General features: G+C 53.0%; 2 protein-coding genes across 2 annotated transcripts; one reads left to right on the forward strand and one right to left on the reverse strand.

Annotated features, from left to right (window-relative positions):
- The first annotated feature begins 295 nt into the window (after positions 1-295).
- Positions 296-6,530, forward strand: RAB25 (RAB25, member RAS oncogene family). Its single transcript, XM_063106599.1, has 5 exons — positions 296-477; positions 3,372-3,567; positions 4,960-5,153; positions 5,776-5,856; positions 6,318-6,530. The coding sequence occupies exons 1-5, from the start codon at positions 435-437 to the stop codon at positions 6,443-6,445; spliced, it is 642 nt and encodes a 213-aa protein (XP_062962669.1). The 5' UTR covers positions 296-434; the 3' UTR covers positions 6,446-6,530.
- A 5,789-nt stretch (positions 6,531-12,319) lies between these two features.
- MEX3A (mex-3 RNA binding family member A) lies at positions 12,320-17,458 on the reverse strand. Its single transcript, XM_063103754.1, has 2 exons — positions 17,005-17,458; positions 12,320-13,431 (listed from the first exon to the last, which is right to left on the reverse strand). Exons 1-2 carry the CDS (start codon positions 17,456-17,458, stop codon positions 12,320-12,322), a joined length of 1,566 nt encoding a protein of 521 aa, XP_062959824.1.
- Between the last annotated feature and the right edge of the window lie 1,735 nt (positions 17,459-19,193).

Raw genomic sequence — 19,193 nt, forward strand, 5'->3', positions numbered from 1 at the left:
ACCTCCCTGCAGATCCCAGGAGCCCTCAGCAGGCTCTCTCTGAAGGTCTTGTCCCCATCCTAGCTTTCCCCACTATTACCATCTGGAGCTGGTTCTCCTGCTTGCAGAGCCCAGGCTGAGAGCAGACACCCAACCTGTCTAACCTGTCTGACGTCATCATCTCTCCACCCACTGGGCCCCAGGTCTCCAGCCACCCCGCTCTTCCTGTTCTCAGCTTCCGTCCTCTCAGCTTCCTTACAGCACCCCACCTGAGCCTCCCTAGGCCCTGCCTAGCCTCGAATTGGCCCTCAATCCCTCTGGCTGCAAAAGTCTCCTTACCCCAATGAGAGGAGGGTCTGGGTTTCCTGAGAGCTGAGGGTTGAAGGCATCGAGTCAACGCATAAACTTGTCACCTCTGCCCTCGAAGACACTTGTACTCTCCATGCGAAGCCAAAATGGGGAATGGATCCGAGGAAGATTATAACTTTGTCTTCAAGGGTGAGTTGGGGGTCCATGGAGAGAGAGGAAGCGTGAGAGAGATCCAGAAAGGGATCAATACAGCAAGAGAGGGCCACCTCCTGTTTTTATCTCTTACTAGGACCCCCCAGGGTTCATCACTCCCTTGGGCTCAGAAAGAAAGCTGCAAGGAGTTGGCGAGGGTCTGGTTACAGGGGCAAAAGTTCTGGAGCTGTGGAGTATGCTCTATTGTTGTGAATAGTGATGTCGATCATTCCTTAAGTGCTGAGAGTTAGGCTCGTCTGCCTGGTTCTAATAGAAGCCCAAATCTCGGAATAGTCAGTTACTGCAGCACAAGAGTCAGAGGTTAGAGTTCAGAAAGGACTTCCCTCCTGAGAAGATGGGGAAACAAGCAGACTTAAGAGGAAGAAAGTCATCTTTCTGGGCGGGTTTATAGGAAAGGGGAGAAAGGAGAGACCTCTCCCATTACAATGCTGGGTAATAAATACACAGGGGAGACAAAGGGGAGAGGTAATGAATTTGGAGCGGGGTCTGATAGAATCCAGAGGACTCCCAGAGCTGTGGCCTTGTCCGCTTGTCCCCTGGCCGACTCCTTGGATCTCGATGCCAGGCATTGGGTTCAACTTGGCTGTCCCTAAAAGTGTGCATGTATCTTTCCTACTTCTTTATCTCAGCCCCTGTGTTTGGTCCCTCTGTTATTCCCCAAACCCACCTTCACAGCTCCTTCAGGGCAGGGTGGACTGGTAGAGCTGTGATTCTCTCGCCAGACACGCCACCCCACTGCCTCTCCCAGACTCAGCCCTGCCCTCACTGGAGCTGGAACTCTCACTTGAGCCCCCGCCCTCAAGCTGGGGAACATGTACTCCCAGCATCTTTCCCAGGAAAGAGCTAGTCATAGTTAGGAGCAATAATAGTACTAGTAGTTATCATTTATTGAACTTTACTATGTGAAAGGAAGGGGGAGGAAACAGGATTGGGTAGAAGGAGACATCAAACTGCAACCCAGACTCAACAAAGCCTGGGCCAAGTGTGGGAAACTCTGTGATAGCCTCACCTTGCTTGGGCACCGGATATAGGCAGACTCCCAGTGAGTCTGCTGTCTGCCCCAGAGGCAGCCGCTGAAGGAGCTGAGAGCTGGAGGCTGTCTGCTGACTGCACTCTCTGCAGCTGGGGGACAAGTCCTTCACTAAAGGTGGATCTGGGAAGCACATCTCTGTGTTTACCATGCTTGATGTGTTGTCTTGGGCAAATCATTTCACCTCCCAAGTGCCTTAATTCCTTGTATATGAAATTGGGAACAATAATAATGATACTTTACTCATGGCATTTTTGTAAGAATTTTTCTTTTTTGGTTGCTGGCTGGTATAGGGATTGAACTCTGGACCTTGGTGTTATCAGCACCACACTAACCAGTTGAGCTAACCAGCCAGCCCCTGTTGTGAGGAATAAATGAGTTAATAAGCATAAAGCTTTTTGTGCCTGGCACACAGTAAGCACTCAATAAATGTTAACCATTAGTATCTCCATTTTACAGATGATGAAACTGAGGCTTAGAGACAGAGTAAGTAGCTTACAAAAGGTCACAAAGCCAGTAATACTCAAACCTAAATCTGTCTGACCTCAATGCCATTATCCTGAGCAAGTTTGAGGCCTGAAGATAGGGCTGGAAGCCCACCCACTGGGAGGGATGAGATGGGTATGAGGTTCCCAGTAGGGAATGTCAGAAACACACAGACTTGCACATATTTACATCCTCTTACCCACACATACCCAACGTGCTTCCAGCTCTTTCCTGCCTTACCCAAATAAGGAATTTTTAAAGCTAGAAAGGACCTTTACAGATTGTACAAACAGGGAAACTGAGACCCGGAAAAGGTGAGCCACTTGTTCAAGTTCACACAGCTAGTCAGGCTGAGCAGGGATCAGAGCCTAAAATATGTGGTTTACAGTCCTTGGGTGCGGGTTGTACTTACACCAGTCCCCCCCCACTCTCTCCCAACCCCCAGCTCACCCACAGGCCCTGGCCCTAAATGCTGCCTACTAGCCTAAAGAGTCTTTGTGGTCCCTCTGGTGGATCCTTCTTCCTAAAAACCCAAATGCAAAAAGCACTGGCCTGCCAACAACAATCATACCATAACAGTAATGTACACTTAGTATAACCTAGACAATATCTCATTTACTTCTTACAACAACCCACAGGTAGATACTATTGTTAGTCACATTTTTCATATGAAAAAGACTCAGAGAGATTCAATAACTTGCTGAAGGACATAGAGCTGATCCAACACCCAGCCCCATACTCTTAACCATGCTGGACTACCCCTCCTCAGGGACAACTGGATCCTAACTTTTTACACACACACGGGCACACATACCTCCATGTTTTCCTTTTACCCAAAGATGTGTCACCAGCTAAACTTTCTCCTTACCCACACTTCCATTCACACCTGTTCCCTGAGCAAATACACACTCCAAACCTCCCACTTGTCCTCCCAGCTCATATACAGAGGCATGCACAATGTTCTCATACTCCCTAGTCCAGAAATGTGCACCCCCAGACATCCAGCCATCCCTGTCCATATTCATACCCCCCAGCAACCTCTCCACACAGCACCCATAAAGAGCCCACAGATGTCACTCCATCATCAGAAACACAGGCTGACTTTGCAACCATGTCTCAATAGACCAGCCCTAAAACCCTTAAAGCCCCTTTGTTAGTTTTAAACTCTTGGCCTTTCTGCCCACCAGGACAGATGCATTATGCAGAGTTGCAGACCCCAGTTTCTGCCAGGAGACCCAGCTCCCTCCTCTGTTTCCTGAACTCCGTTCCCCCTTCTGATGGACAGACCCTCCAACTCAGGTGGGCTTAGGGCCACTCTGCCCTGTGTTCAAACCTTATCTCTCCACTCCTTCAGTGGTGCTGATCGGCGAGTCAGGCGTGGGGAAGACCAATCTGCTATCTCGATTCACACGCAATGAGTTCAGCCATGACAGCCGCACCACCATTGGGGTTGAGTTCTCCACCCGCACTGTGATGCTGGGCACTGCTGCTGTCAAGGCTCAGATCTGGGACACGGCTGGCCTGGAGCGGTACCGAGCCATCACCTCAGCGTGAGCCCGGGCCTGGGGGGTTGCTGGGTTGTGGGAGTCCTGGGGAAGTCAGGGAACACCTCTGGAGGAGAAGTGGAGGAGGAGAGGAGGCAAGGGGACTCAGCTCCCCAGGGGGAACCGTAGGAGACACAGTGCTGTGAGCAGCAAACAGCCTGAGACAGGATATAGTGATACTGACTAGGACTAAAAACAAGAATCATTGCCGATACTTACTAAGCCTTTGCTGTATGCCCAGGAAGGTACAAGGCACTTTACATTTGGCATTTTATGTAACCCTTAAAGTACCAAAAGAGTAAAGTGCTATAATTAATCCCTGTTTAAATACAAGTAAGGTGAAATCAGGGTGGAGCTGGAATGGGGGGCAGGCTGTGTGGATCGAGAGCGCCCCCTCACTTCGGCAGAGAGGCCTGCACTTGGCAACCTTCATCCAACCACAGCCAAGGGCTGGACCCGGCATCTGCATTTTATGAAGACTCAGAAGACACACAGAAAGTTGAGCCTCCTGACGCCACGCTAAAATTATCTTCTAGTCCATGTCAGGCCCAAGTGTGTGAAAGGTGGTCTGCGTGTGTGCATGGTGCGGGGATAGCACCTGCCAGGGGTCAGCAAGCAGGAGTCGGGGCTTCCGTTACACACACGCATGAGGTTCATACACACTCATCACTCTTAGTCACTTGATCTCTTACGAGCCTCAGTTGACTCATCAATAAATTGGGACTAATTAAACATCATCTAATTAGGAGACCTGGCTCCTCATCCATCCACAAGAGGAAGGCTGGATGCTTACAAAGAAGGCTTGGATGGTCAGGCCAGGGACTGTGGCAAGGGATAGGCATTTGGCTAGTCCTAGAAGGACGGCCACAAGAGATAGCAGGACACTGTGGGTTGAGGAGCCATGTGAGGAAGATCTCAGAGGTGGGGCATCCAGGAGGCAGACTCGGCCAGAGCCCAGATGTGTGTTGGTGGATAGTAGGGGCTAAAATCGAGGGCCAGGCTGTGACTCACTCAGGAGAATGTGGTGCTGATAACACCAAGACCACGGGTTTGGATCCCTATATAGGGATGGCCGGTTAGCTCACTTGGGAGAGCGTGGGGCTGACAGCACCAAGACAAGGGTTAAGATCCCCTTACTGGTCATCTTTAAAAAAAAAAAAAGTAGGGGCTAAAATCAGGACATAGGAACTGAGGAAGCAGAGGCAGGGAGGTGAAGCTTTGGAGGCTCTTGAGACCAGCGTCCTTGGCCTGTCGGGCTTTGGGTCCCTGGACCCCAGTTTCCATATTTTCCAATCTCTAGTATTCTGATCTAGCATGTTTTGGCTTGATGGCTTCACTCTGAGGCTGGGTCCAATGCCCCTGATTTTGTCTCTGTCCATTCCTCCCACCCCTGCCCAGGTACTACCGTGGTGCAGTGGGGGCCCTCCTGGTGTTTGACCTAACCAAGCACCAGACCTATGCCGTGGTGGAGCGCTGGCTGAAGGAGCTCTATGATCATGCTGAGGCCACTATCGTCGTCATGCTTGTAGGTAACAAGAGTGACCTCAGCCAGGCCCGGGAGGTGCCCACTGAAGAGGCTCGCATGTTTGCTGGTAAGAGCCCACCACCACCCAGACTGACACCTCCAAGCTTTTGCACACCCTCCCAGCTCCAGCCTCCCTAGTGCATGCTCCCCATGGTAGGGGGCCCAGCCTGGACTTCCTCCATATGATCCTCTACCCCTATCCCCTCTTCATCAAGCTCTCTGAGCCCTTCTTCTTTGGGACCCTGGGTCCCCCATTATGTCTCACCAACTTGCCCTGAGATTGTCTTCATTATATTCTTCACAGTTAATTTTAAGACATTTCCTGCAATGCTCAAAGATCCTAAGTGTAGGGTGTGGGCTCCCCTTGACCTCCAGTCACACTTTCCCCAGGAGTTTTCTGGGCTTCAAAGCAGTGCAATATGGTGGCTAAAGTAAGGGTGCAGGTTCTGGAGTCCCATGGCCCAGCCTCCCATCTCCTCTTGGCCAGTTACTAGATGTGGGACATGGAGGAAGTTACTTATTCATTCTCTCTGTGTTTCTGGGTCTCAGTTTCCTTACTGAACCTACCTCATAGGTTGTTTTAAGGATTAAATGAGATACTACACAGCAAATGTACATAGTAAACATTAAGTAAATATTATTTTTGTTTTTCACCCCCACAATTAATGGTGTGTTTTCCCTCCTGGCAGAAAACAATGGGCTACTATTCCTGGAGACTTCAGCCCTGGACTCCACCAATGTTGAGCTAGCTTTTGAGACTGTCCTCAAAGGTTAGAGCCTGCCTCCATTAGGCACCCCTATTTCATCCCTGTGGCTTCTGTGGGCAGCAGCTGGAATGCAGACACCAGCCCTTGCCCCGGCTGATTCCTCAGCCCCTCTGTGGGCCCCCGGCCTCCTAAGAGCACTACTAAGAGCCTAGCTCCCTCAGTCCCTCCCCAGGGTCCCCCAACTCAGCCTGGAGCTTAGGGAAGAAATCAGAAGGCCACACTTCCCAGTGGGCTGTCTTGGTTTCTTCTCTACTCAGGGAAGTAGAAGGGACTTAGGTGCCCAAACTCCACTTCTCCACTTTCTTCCAGCAAAATGTCCTGCAAGCGTGGCGACTCCCAGTGCTCAAAGGGGCATGCAGTGTCTGTGTGTGTGTGGGGGGGTGGGGTGGGGGTGTGTGTGGGTGTGGGTGTGTGGGGGGAAGCTCTAAATCTTCTGGTCTGACCACTGCCCTCTGTCCTCTCAGAGATCTTTGCGAAGGTGTCCAAGCAGAGGCAGAACAGCACCCGGACCAATGCTATCACCCTGGGCAGTGGCCAGGCTGGGCAGGAGCCTGGCACTGGGGAGAAGAGGGCCTGTTGTATCAACCTCTGACCTTGGACAGTGCCTTCCCCACCCCCACTGGATTTCTTTTTTTTTTTTTTTTTTTTCCGTGACCGGCGCTCAGCCAGGGAGTGCACCGCTCATCCTTATATAGGATCTGAACCCGCGGCGGCGGGAGCGTCGCCGCGCTGCTAGCGCAGCACGCTACCGAGTGCGCCACGGGCTCAGCCCCCACTGGATTTCTGGTGCCCCCCCATCCCCACCCCAACTCCAGGACCTTTTCCCACCCTTTGGTTCCAGATGTCAAGAGTGTCCAGTTCCCTGTTCACAGCTCTGATCCTTAAGGTCTTCATGCCCCACCACACATATCTGTATTACCTGTGCACCCACTCACAGACTTTATTTGAGGCCCCTCAAATAAAGCTGTGTTTTGTATCAATGCCTGGCCATCCTGCTGCCTCTCCTCATCTGTGCTTCCCTTTCAATTTTGGCCCCTCCTCTGAGTCCCTGATCCCCTTCCCCTCCCCCTTCCTCTGTCCTCCCCACCATACCCACTGCCACCTAGGGCCAGCTGCCTCTAGAGTCCTGTGGCCTGGGGACAGTGCCAAGGGGGTGGGAGGTGCCCACCCTTCCCTCTGCCAACCCCCAGGGCAGGTGGGGAAGGGAGAACAGCGTGGAGGGGAGGGGGTATCTGGAAGGCGAGACAAAGAAAACCATCAGTGGGCACCATCTGGTGCCCAGGGCCCTAGTGCCAAGAACTGAGGTCACTCCAATGCCAGGGGTGAGGGGAGGAGGCAGGGGGAGATGCAAGGAAGAAGGGAGAGTCAGTGGGAGTCCCGTGTATTTGTGTGCTGGGAAAGCGGTTTTTAAGCCTGGTAGGTAGAAGGTCCAAGTCCTCCACCCAGTTTTCTTCTTGACTCCAAATAAGAGGAATGGATTGAGTCTGGTGGGGCAAGTGTGGAGGGTCTCTGTCTCAGCTATCTACCCCTTCTCCATGGAGCCTTTCCCTGTTCTGCAAGGTAGAGTGAAAGGAGGTCTGACTGTACCTCCAAGAAAAAGAAGGGAGTAAATGGGAAAAAAGGACAGGGGATTGGAGACTCAAGTAGGGAGTTGTGTGGAAAAGAGAAAGGGAACCCAAGGGTGGCAGGGAACTCTGGAGACATCCATTTCCCACAAGGGGTGTAGGGGCGCCCAGAGTTACATTAGAGAAAACCCCAGGCTACAATACCCATGATGGTACAGACTCGTATGCAGATAAAGAAGACAAAGCCTTAAGTAATAATACTTTTAATAAAATTAAGTTCTTAATAGCACATTTAATACATTAACCCTCCCCCTTCTTGGTTTCTCTGCATTTTGTGCAACATCACTTTGACTTGATTATTCATGGGTCTGTTTTATTTCCCGCCTTTACTTTGCTTTTGAAATCTTCTTCCTTGGTGGATTTGTATGTGTCTTCACTAGATGCCTCAAATTAAGTCTGACCACAATCCTACTCTACTTTCTACAGTGGAGAGACCATCCCCCCTGTCCCAGGGCTGTCTCCACCCACCCACCCTACCCCACCCGCACCCTTGAGTAGGGAGGGGAAGCCCTCCCCACCCCAGACGCTACCATCCCAAACTAGCTGGGTTTTCTAGGACAAAAAGAGCAGGGGGGAAATCTGTCCCTAGGTGGGGCGAGAAGAGTAAATTGGGGAGAGGGAGATGTGTTTGGGGTCTAGGGCCAGAGAGGGGCATGGCAGAGTCATTGGTGTTATGGAGCAGGCTCCTCTTGCCAAAAGGAGAGCCAAGGGGCCTCCCCACCCCCTTGGATAGGAGGGAAGGGCCCAATCTGATTGCAAGCTGGAGTTGGTAGAAGGCAAGTGCTTAAAAAATGTGGATTTCTCACATGCAGAATCCAGGCTCCTCAATTTTCTGTGGGGACGGTGATGTGCCCACAGGCCAGGGCACAAGTGGATGACCTCTACCTGAACACTTACAGAGTTGGACTGGAGCAGAGAAGGTTAGGGTTGGGGTCACCCAAGGTCCCTGTGCCATTCCCCTGCCTCTGTACTCTTGGGAGCCCCATTCTCCCAGGCCCTCAAGAATAGTGTCTCCACCCCACCCCACCGGGTAGGAAGTCCTTCTTGGGATCTATGAGATAATAAAGCACTTTGCAAACTGTAAAGCACCATACGGCTTTAAAGAACAATTACTGAGATTGTTACTCCCACTGCTGTCATGGAGGTCGAAAGTTAAAGGAATGTTGGATGGAAACAGGGATGGGAGACAGATCCCTTCAATGCTCTTGAAGCTCTAGAAAGGTGAGAAGTGGGGCCGAGCCCGTGGCGCATTCGGTAGAGTGCTGCGCTGGGAGCGTGGCGACGCTCCCGCCGCGGGTTCGGATCCTATATAGGAATGACCAGTGCACTCACTGGCTGAGTGCCGGTCACGAAAAAAACGACAAAAAAAAAAAAAAAAAAAAAAGAAAGGTGAGAAGTGTTGTGTATGTGTCTGTGGAATGACTTACCAAGGCTCTTAAATCCATCTGTGGTGAAGTAGATTGAGGTTACACTCAAGAAGGACTTCCTCAGTGAGGCCTGGGAGAAGCTGCCTTAGGAGGGTTTGAGCTGAGCAGTCTGCATCCTCCCCGAGAGCTCCAGGAGAAAATATATCCTTTTGGAGGGAGTAAGGGCTGCCCAGCAGAGACAGAGGGATGGCGAGGCCCGCAGGTACTGGGGGTGCAGGTGAAGGTGCCCAGCCCGCCATCTGGTTGAGAAGATCAGTGCACCTTTTCAAAGATCCCTCATCTATTTGTCCTACAATTTAAAAATCCAAGGATTCTCAGAATCAACCCCAGCAGACTGGATGGAAGCTCCCAATCTTGACTAGCAACCTGCTTCAACCCTGATATCTGAAGATGGGGCAACTCAGGGGGACTCAGCCACTTCCCTCCACTACTTTTCTTTTCGTTACTTTTATACATTCTACTGGACCCAGGGGCCCTCAATGCTACTAAACTTTAAGCTATCTGAATATCATCTACTAAGTAACTAGTAATTCTTTCTTTCTTTCTCTAGGATTATATGAAATAAATTTGAATTATTATTATTAATAATTATTATTTTGTAGTATTCTCTTTTAAACCCCTCGGTTTCTCTTTTTTTCTCTCGTTTTTGGTTAAAAAAAAAAAATCTATTTTTCTTAAATCTCACACTTCTGAAGGTTCCCATAGGCCTGTTAGGCCTCAGTTCTGGATTTCCCCTCCTCACTTGCCCATGAGACAGGGCAAGGGAAGAGGGGGGGACACCCCAGGATCCTCGTCCTTAGTTCTACTGCTTCTTCCTTTCTCGTTAATCCCTTTCTTTGTTTGGCTCTGCCGGCTCCCCTGAGGGGGAGGGGAAAGGGGAGGGGGAGCCCATGGAGTGAAATCCAATCTACCTGCAGGGCCCCAGAAGGAACGAGGTTCCTTCAGCCCCTCTCTCCACTATCCATCCCAGGATGCTCCCCCAAGAAAAGCAAATGACATTCCTCCCCAAAAAAAAGTGGGGGAAAAAAGGAACGTAAACCCGAACATATATTAAAAACACTTTTTTTTTAAGATTTAACTCTGAATACAAATGTACTTTTTTTCTTCTCTCCCTACATATATTCTAAACCTTCTAAAGTTTTTTTATTTTTTTAAGGATCACTTTATCATAAAATAAAATATCCTTTTCATATAATAAATTACCTAATAAAAAGTCTTTTTTTTTTTCATATTAGCCCAGGTTCTTTGCTACATTTATACGGTAATAAACGCCTTTATTAAAATAGAATATTAAATTATAAAGAACTGTTTTTTTTTTTTTTTTTTTTGCTATTTTCGTTTTCTCTTCTCTGTGTTGGTCGCCTGTCTTGTTCCCTCTCATGCTCTCTCTTTCTCTCCTCTACTTTGTCTCTCACTATGTGTGTTTTGCGTTTGTTTCTAGGTTTGGCTCAAATGGTAAGAGTGGGATTCAATTTGCTGAGCCCCCTAGTGTAACAGTCTTCTGCCTTTGTGGGTAAGGAGTGGAGAGGGGGAGGGGGATCGACAGACAGACATCTCTTTTTCCCACCCCCCCTCCCCACCCGCCCCCCGGGAGACCGAGGGTGCCCATTTGGTTTGGTTCTATTGTACAGACATCTCAGGATGGCTCACATTGGCGGGAAGGAGGGAAGTTGTCACAAGCCAGTTTTCTAGGCTGTGACCTCCTTCCTCTCCCCTCCCTGGCTGGTGGAGTGGAGGGGAAGGCTGAGGAGAGGTGAGTAAATTCACAACAGGAGGAAGGAGAGGAGGAAACCCCCTCTGCATCTCCATCCCTGCACCCTCTCTTCATCCAGGAAGAATGGGACTCCTGAGCTTTAAGTGCTCAGAGATCACTCAGAACAGTCCCACCCCATTATATACAAGGATCTCCTGGTAGCCTCTGGGACTCCCATCCCCCATCCTCTCCTGGCCCGGCCAGCGGAACCAGGAGTGTGGGAGGCTGGTGGCAGTCCCAAGTGAGGAGTAGGGAAGCCGCAAAGGGGGTGCAAGGCCTGTAACAATACATGATTCTGGGAACAGGCCCTGCTGCACCCCAATCCTGCTTTGCCCTGGGCTAACTCTTCTCTGAAGACCTGGCCTCTCTCCTCAACCACAATGGGTGGGACAGAGACTTCATGATTTGTACGCTAATTGAGGATTCAATAAAGGTTCAGATCAGGTCCAAAGAGGGGTGAGGGGAGTGGGACACTGCAGGGGAGGAGCAGCCTTTTCCTCCATCAGTCTCTCCTGCCTCAGGCCCCTTCCTGCTCCTTGAAATAGCAGACACACTACCCTGGCTCCCCCCTTCCCACAACCAGAAAATCCATTCCAAGAACTGCTCCCTAAATGTAATGCCCATAGATGATGAAGGTGGGGATTTGACCCTTTATGTACCCCAGAATTAGTCCCCTCCTCAAACTTTCACTGAGAATGGGGATACATTCCATCAAGAATTTGAGATGTTTCTTTGGAGGAGTGGGGGAGAGGACCTCCAGATGCCTACAGAAGAATTGTGGGAGGGCACCAGAATGTTCTTCCCCCGACTTCTCCCCAAGGGGATGGTGTCTCCAAAGCTGGGCTAGAAGGGGCAGGAGAGAGGAGGAAGAAAAGAAAGACAAAGAGAAGGAGCAAAACAAGGCCAGGAGTGACAGCCACCAAGGGGGGAAGCAAAGGAAAGAGCTAGAGGAAAAAGAAAGACAAAGGAGAAGCAAGAACCCAAAGGAAGGAAAGATGGGGAGAAGAGTGAAGGGAAAAGTTGAAGGGGACAGAGAGGAGCACCCCTCTCCAGATTCTCCTAGCCCAGCTTTGTGGGAACAGATTAATTCTGAGCCCTTTATGGATTGACATACTCCTCCCCCTCCCACCCCCCAGAAGATCTATGCAGACAGGGCCCAACTCCCCAAACAGGATATGGGAGTGGGGTGCTAAAGGGTTATGTTAGGAGGTCGGAGGTCAGGACCAGAGGGCTGGGGGGGTTGGAAAGAGCACCTCTAGATACAGGTGGTATTTCTCCCTCTCCCTTTTGTCCACCCCCTCTACAGAGGAAGTGACACACAGTGGGGAGGTGGGCAGAGGGTATCAGGATGCCTTGGCGGGCACCTTTAGCAAAACAAAAGTTTCTCTTAGCTGCTTCCGGATTTAAGGGTGTGATGAGGTATCAGAGTTGTAACTCTAGTAAAATTTTCGGTCTGGCCCCCTCCTAATCTTTACAGGACAGGGTGACCAGAGGCTCTGAAAGTGGCCCACCCACCAGCCACCACCGCCTCCCCCCCCACCCGTGAGCGAGTATCTCCAAGCACCTTGCCCATCAAATCACTGATTTCCAAAAGGCCCTAGTGGCAAACAGGTCCAGGGCAGGCCCCTGAGGAGTGGGCCCAGGAGGCATGGGCATGTGGCTTAGGAGAATATTCGGATGGCTTGCGTTGCTGTAATGTGGCAGACGGGACACTCCGGGTCCGTCCTCTCGCAGATGCGTACTGCACACTCCATGCAGAACAGGTTGTGTCCGCAGGGCACAAGAGCAGCAGTCACTTCGCTCTCAAAGCACACCATGCAATCCCTCCCGCCGCCGGGGCTCCGCAGGCCGCCCCCGCCAAGTTTAGAGAAGCCCTGGAGAGGCTCTCCCGGCGGGCGTCTGGGAAGTCCAGCCAGCTCAGGCCCAGCGGAGGTGGCAGGAGAGCGGTGCGCGCCGGGGGGGCCAGCCCGAGCCTTGGCGGAAGAGGAGGAGGAGGAGGAGGCGGAGGAGAAGAGCACCGAGGTGGGCGTGGTGTTCTCCTGGCCCGCCCACAGCGGGGGGCTAGTCTCAGCCACTCCGTAGTACACGTCCTGCTTGCCCACGCCATAGCCTGGAAACAGGTAACCGCCATAGCCAAAGTCCCCTCCCTGCTCACCCAGGCGCGGGGCCTCAAAGCCAGAGTCCACTCCGCACTCGCCGATGCAGCCCAGGCTGTTTTGCCGGAAGGTAGAGAGGGGCTTGCAGCCGGGCGGGTGCACCCGCCAGGCATCGGAATAGCGGCTATCAAGTGCAGCGGCATCGGGGCTCCCCGCCAGGAAGTCGTTTTCATTATTGTATTCGAGGATCTTGCCTGTACGCACGGCAATGTGTGTCTCGATCTCCTCGCGCGCCCGTTCCACGTTGCCCGGGGCACCCGTGATCTCGAAAACTGGGTCGCGGTCACGACTTGGTGTGATAATGTACGTGTTGGTCTGCTGCTGGATGCGCTTGATGGTTGCCCCTTTGGGGCCCACCACCAGCCCCACCACGCGGTAGGGCACCCGCACACGGATGGTCACCTGACCTGGCAGAGCAGGGGCCACACCAAAGGCAGCGCCTGACTTGTTGCGGGAGGCGCGGATCATGGAGAAGTGCTCGGCTGCTGAAATGATTTCCCGCCGGGCTGTGGCCACGTCCTCCCGCCGCCCTGTCACCATGAACACCGGCTCCTCGCCCCGCACAGGCGTCTTGATGTAGGTATTGGTCTTGGCCCTCAGAGCCTTAATCTTGCATCCTGAGATAGGGTGAGGAAGCGGAGAGAGAAAGAAACTCACAGGGCAAGATTTGTATTGGGACCAATAAGCTCTTGACCCTTACCCAGATACCCAGCCTCCCAGAAACCCTTTAGTCAACCCTTTGAAACCCCTCTCCCCACAACCACACACAGTCCACCCTGACTTGGAAAATCCACTCATCGGATCTCAGATCTCCCCATCTCTATTAACCACAGATTTCAAAATGTTTCGACTTTCCCTAGCATTCCACTCAGGACCCTCTGAATTCAGTAACTCCCAGAAACCCCTAAATAATCACTGACCCTCCAGACAAGCTGCTAACCTCGTCTACTCACTAACTTCTTCCCAAACATTTGCTGTTCCCTCAATTTCTCTACTGATTCCTGGCTAGTCACAAATTTCCACATCACTTAATTGCCACCCCCATCTGTCACTGAACCTGTTTTTTCCACAGTACCCCAAGGCGCTTAGTAACCCCACAATCTACTCCTCATTTGACCTCCACTCATTAAAAGTGTCTTCCAGTCTACTCAGAAACCACTAACTTCCATCTGCTCTGTGACCCCACCTCCCACGCCATCCACCCCACTGGTCTCTCTTGGTTGGGTCCTAAATTCCTAAGGACTTTGCAGCAACTAGTGGAGTGTGGAAGATGGAAGGGTCTGAGGATCAGAATCTCACAGGGGAAAGAAGTACGAAGATAAAGAAAATCACACGTGAGGAGGCAGCACCCAACCCCATATCACTCCTGTCCTCCTGTCCCCGTCCCTTGGGGGCAGGAGAGCTGAGATGGGCTGGGGGTGAGTAGGGTGAGGGAGAGGTTATTCTGGAATTATATTCCTGCTTTGAAGTAGGAGTGAGTTAAAGCTGGGAGACTGGGGAGAGAGGCAGGAAGAGAAAGAAGAAAAGTGAGACAAAGAGGAAGGAGAGAGAAAAGTGAGGGAGGCTGGGATGGCCACATCATCTCTAAAGGCTGCAGACCTCGATGGCTCACTGGACAGGCCCCTCTCCTCCTTTCCGACTTTCCCCCTCCCTGCCCCTAGCTTCACACAGAGCCTCAGAGACTCAGACTCACACGTTTTCATGAAGCACACATGTCACATGCGTGTGAGTTTGCACACATGTACTTAAGAGCCTCGATGCACTGTGTGCCTTTATCTAAGCAATACTTGTGGGGTGAGCCTAACATACACTTTCATACACCTCTTCACATACACACAGAGTCCCTGTGTTTCAGCCTTTCATATATCCCACTCTTTCATCCCATCGTCCCAAACACAAAAACAGTACATTCCTATACACACCCACAACTTCTGCCCCCATTCACATACAGACTCGTGCTCACACCCCTTCTCCAGGCACAACTCACTCTTCCCTTTCTCACTCCCGCACTGCACTACCTATCCAAAACCAAGTGGTCCTACTTTGCTGACTCTGCCCCAACTCTCCAACCATAGGCCTAAAGGGAGCTCATTTTCTCCTCCTTTCTCCACTCTGGATGGCTTTTACAACCCTAGCAGATCTGGGGGTGGGGGATAGAGTGGGTTGGGAGCAGCTCTCCTCACCTTTAAGAGACCTCAGGAAAGAGAATTTGCTCCTCCCCCTTTGTCCTCAGACCTCTTGGCAGTTAGTAAGTCCTACCTGTTGTCAAGCCCACATCCTTGCTGCTTTAATGTCAGTAAATGATTGTTCTATTTGTGAGGCATGGAGGGTTGAGGAACAGTGAATTCCCCTCTCTACCACTCCTACTCACATATCCTCTGATGGGCACCAGGGTTCTGGTTTTAAGTTTGGGGTCCATAAACTTATGTGAGAGCTAGGTATTTGGGGGGTTGGGGTTGGGGTGAGGAGGACAGGTGAGGGCAGAATAGTAAGGAGAAAAGCTAGAGGTCTGGAGGTGCAGAACTGGTGAGGGACCCCATCCTGCGTTCTGCAACCCTGAAGATGAGTCTTTTGAAAGGAAGACCCACTAGGCTTCACCTTCCTAGAGGTCAAATAGGGGAGCACTAACCCTGCACAGCAGGAGGAGGTTAGACAAGAGAGAGGACTTTCATATGCTTAAGGAATAAAGGGGAGACTTATCTTCTCAGAATAGGAGAAATCCCCCTACTTTTATGAAGGACAGGGCCATCTGATGCGGAGGCAGAAGAGGAAAGAATGACTCCATCAAATTCCAGGGCCTCCCAAGATCACCCCTACACCCAAGAAAAGATATCAGTGTCCCCACCCAATTCCAGGACTCTGGATCCCCAGTTTCTGATAACAAGAGGAAATCCAACTTTCTAAATCAGAAATCTCAAGAGATGGAGTGCCCCAGGGGGACGAGTGCAGGGGAGTGGCATCTTCCCCTCCTCCATTCTAGGTCTCCCTGTGAAATCTCCGTAACCCCCAGCACTCCCGGTGGATGAGATGGGATGTGGAGTAGGGGCTCCCCTGGGCCGCTTCCCCTTTTCCTTTGCCAGGAACCGGCCTCCTCCCTCACTCTCAGCCGGAATGCAGCTCCTCTATTGTTCCCCACTGTGGGACAGCTCCTCCCCCGCTCCTCCCCCACCCCACACCCCCCAGCCCCTTTGCAATTTCTAAATCCTGCTTCCCCCACTGAGCTTTGGGAAGCGAGAGAGGAGTGTCCCTAAGATCTCTGTCTGCTCAATTTGGACCCTCACCAACACTCCCACCCACTCACCCAGGGATGCTGGAGCCCAGGAGGGTGTGGTATCAGACACACTACACTGGATTAATTCTATACCCCCTCCCAACACACCCAGACCACGCCCTTTAACAAATTTCCAGGTGAAGGTTTCCTACCCCCCAGCATGCCCCTCCTGCCTGACCCTACTCTCTCACTACCAGACACCCCTCTCCAGGCCTCTGGCCCCAGGCCGTGGCCAGCCCAGAACAAAAGCTAGAGAGGAAGGAGAGGTCCATGCCAGGACGTAGCACTTCCTTGGAGACACCCCTTCCAAAACCTCATAGGCCATCCAACTTCGGTGTGTGGGGAACCACAGGAGCCCCCCTCCCAGCAGCCCCTCTCATCACCTCTCCCCTAGGCTGGGACCCTCCCCTGAGCCACACCCCCTTCCATTCCTACACTCAGCCCAACAAAGACACAGATACTGTCTGGCTTCCCCAGCCACGTCTCCCCCAAAGTCTGTAACTCAGGCGGCTGGGGGTCCCAGGGGCGCCCCTCCCCAATCTACAAGCAGATACCGGAGTAGGGGCCTCTGAGTAACTCTATGCAGATTCCGTCAGTTTTTCTGGCTAGGAGTGGACACCCCCTCCGGACAGCCTCCCTGGATTAGGAGACCGATCCCCCTCCCCTTTCCCTCTCCCTGAACGAGGATATTTCTTTGTCTAAGGGCAGAGCCCAGGGGGAGGAAGGATCTGGAGAACCGTCCCGACTAGGGGTGGCAGGGAACTTTGTGGCGCTTGGAAATCAGGGTAGGGGGCGGGTCCCCCTTTGTGGAGAAGGGACAGAGCCGTAGGCGGGCAAGGAGGGAAGAAATGAACTTTCTGCGCTGGAGACGGCGTGCCCCCCACTCCAGTCCCTCTCTGTAGTCCCGGCGCCCGCTTACCTTGCCTGCCCACGATCTCGGCCACGTGCTCGGAGGTGGGCACGGGTACACACTCCGTGGTGTTGCTGCTGCCCTTCAGGCGCAGCTCGGCCTCTTTGTAGAGAGCGCAGAGCTTGGCGTCGTTCGCCCCTTTGGGGGCGGTGGGGGGCTGGGGCGTCTGCGCCGCGGGGGCCGCCGTCGGGGCGGCCGGGGGCGCCGCGGGCGGCGGCGGAGGGGCCGGCTGCGGGGGGGCGGCCGGCTGCGCGGGGGCGCCGCCCCCCCCACCTCCCCCGTCTTCGCCCGCCGTGGGGGCGGGGGGCTCCCCCAAACCCAGGAGGCAGAGTTGATCGAGAGCCAGCTGAAGGGCGCGCTCGTCTTCCAGCAGCCCTCGGTCCTTTGCGCTTCCCCCGAAACATCCTAGTTCTCCAAAGCCCCCATTTCTTTCCATTATTCCAGATACCACTAGACTAGGCATGGCGAAACAAAAGCTGGGGGAGAGAGAGAGAGGGAGAGAGAGAGAGGTGGTGGAAGGGAAAAGAGGAGAGAGGAGGGGAGGGGAGAGGAGAGGAGGGGGCTGTGTGGGGAGGGGGGAACAAAGAACTGGGGAGGGGGGAAGAAAGCGAGATAGAAAGATAGACCCTCCCCCTAAACCCCCCTCCCCAAACACCCTGTAACCCGACTCCCCTCGCCCCAGCCCCCAGGGTGGGGGTGGGGGGAAAGAGAAGCAAAACCAAGAAAGCAGATCTCCTCTCCTCTCCGGGGTGACGGGGCGGGGGGGGGGGCGGGGGGCTGCGGGATCTCTGCCCCCACCCCTCCCTCCTCGGACCCGGGAGTCTCTAGCTCCCGCCGTCCAGACGTCCCCCTTAGGCTCCCGCACCGAGCCCCAGTCCTGGAGCGGCGCTCAGTGGCCCCCAATAGAGCCCAGCCCCTTCCAGCGCTCAAACTCTTTTGTTTTAAATGAACTGGATGGAGCAGCATGGAACTGACGGGAGGGGGGCGCGCCGGGGGCGCCCTGAGCATGCCGGGAGTTGTAGTTTCCCGCCCTCGGGGACTCGGGGACGAATTCCTTGACCCGATGAGGATAGGGCTGTGCCCTTCGGTATTCATCCGCGGCTCTGAGGCAGAGCTGGATGTGGGGTGGAAGTCGAGGTCCCTAATTTTTTAAGGGGTGCATACGGAGAAACGGGGCAGTGTGCAGAAACGGAATAGATTTGAAAAAGGCTAATGCAGCGCGCACCCTGCAAGACCCGCTCCCTCCCCATACCGGCGGATCCCGGGGCCCTTTTTCTTATGGTAATAAGGAGGGGGGTAGGAGGCGGGGAGCGATCCCCGCTTGGTCACTGCGGCTTTCTCTCTCTCTCCCCTCTTTCCCCTCCCTGCCGCGCTCCCTTTCCGCTCCCCCTCCCGCTCTCTCAGAGTCGATCCCGGCTTCGGGCAGCGGGGAGAGGTTCTCAATAGAGCAGACAAAGCCCGCAGCTGCTATGGAGAGAGAACAGGGCTCTGCGCATCGTGCGGGCCGGGAGGGGATGCCGGGCTGGGGGTGGGACCCCCTGACAAAGGATGGGGTCCCCGCATCCCTAAGTAGCAAGCCATCTCCCTTCATCCCCCCGCATCCCAGTCTCGGAGATCTCAGGAGCACCGACTGGGAGGTGAGTTAGTTCACGTCCTTCTGATCAGTGGAAGGGGACGGGGAGGTTCTGTGGAGCGATGAGGTGAGGAGGATGAGGGGTGGAGGGAGAGAAGTGGGGGACGGAGAGTGGGGATGCGGGAAAAAGTCTTAAAAGCATGGTGTGATTTAACAGTTTGGGGTGAGGGCCTTCAGCTTTGGGTGTGTGGGAAGGAGGGAGGGCAGACCGAGGGGGGACTGGGAACCCAAGCTTCCTTCGGGCCCGGGCTATGAACACAGCTTGAGGGCAATCTGTTCTTTAACAACGGGCGTCATTCCACTCTGCTTCACCAACCTCTCTCCCACTGAAAACCCATTAATTCGGCTACTTTGACTCTGGAAATTTGGTGGGAGTGAAAATAAGTTTTTAAGGCTTGAATTGGACAGTTGGGCACTTTTAGAGGGAGTGTGGGGAAGGTGGAGTGTAATGCAATCTTTTCTTCTCCCCTTACCCCATATCTTCAGCATTTCTTTTGTCACCTTTTTTATGCCTGGGTCTTTCTCAAGAGAAGAAGGGATGGCACTGCAGCTTGAGAGCTTGAGG

This window comes from Cynocephalus volans, chromosome 8 (genome assembly GCF_027409185.1).
Source record: "Cynocephalus volans isolate mCynVol1 chromosome 8, mCynVol1.pri, whole genome shotgun sequence".
Lineage (NCBI taxonomy): Eukaryota > Metazoa > Chordata > Mammalia > Dermoptera > Cynocephalidae > Cynocephalus > Cynocephalus volans.

Coding starts and splice junctions, on each gene's coding strand:
- MEX3A (XM_063103754.1), bottom strand. CDS start 17,458: ATGCCTAGTCTAGTGGTATCTGGAATAATGGAAAGAAATGGGGGCTTT. Junction 13,432..17,004: donor CGAGATCGTGGGCAGGCAAG/GTAAGCGGGCGC, acceptor ACCCTATCTCAG/GATGCAAGATTAAGGCTCTG.
- RAB25 (XM_063106599.1), top strand. CDS start 435: ATGGGGAATGGATCCGAGGAAGATTATAACTTTGTCTTCAAGG. Junction 5,154..5,775: donor AGAGGCTCGCATGTTTGCTG/GTAAGAGCCCAC, acceptor CCCTCCTGGCAG/AAAACAATGGGCTACTATTC. Junction 5,857..6,317: donor TTTTGAGACTGTCCTCAAAG/GTTAGAGCCTGC, acceptor CTGTCCTCTCAG/AGATCTTTGCGAAGGTGTCC.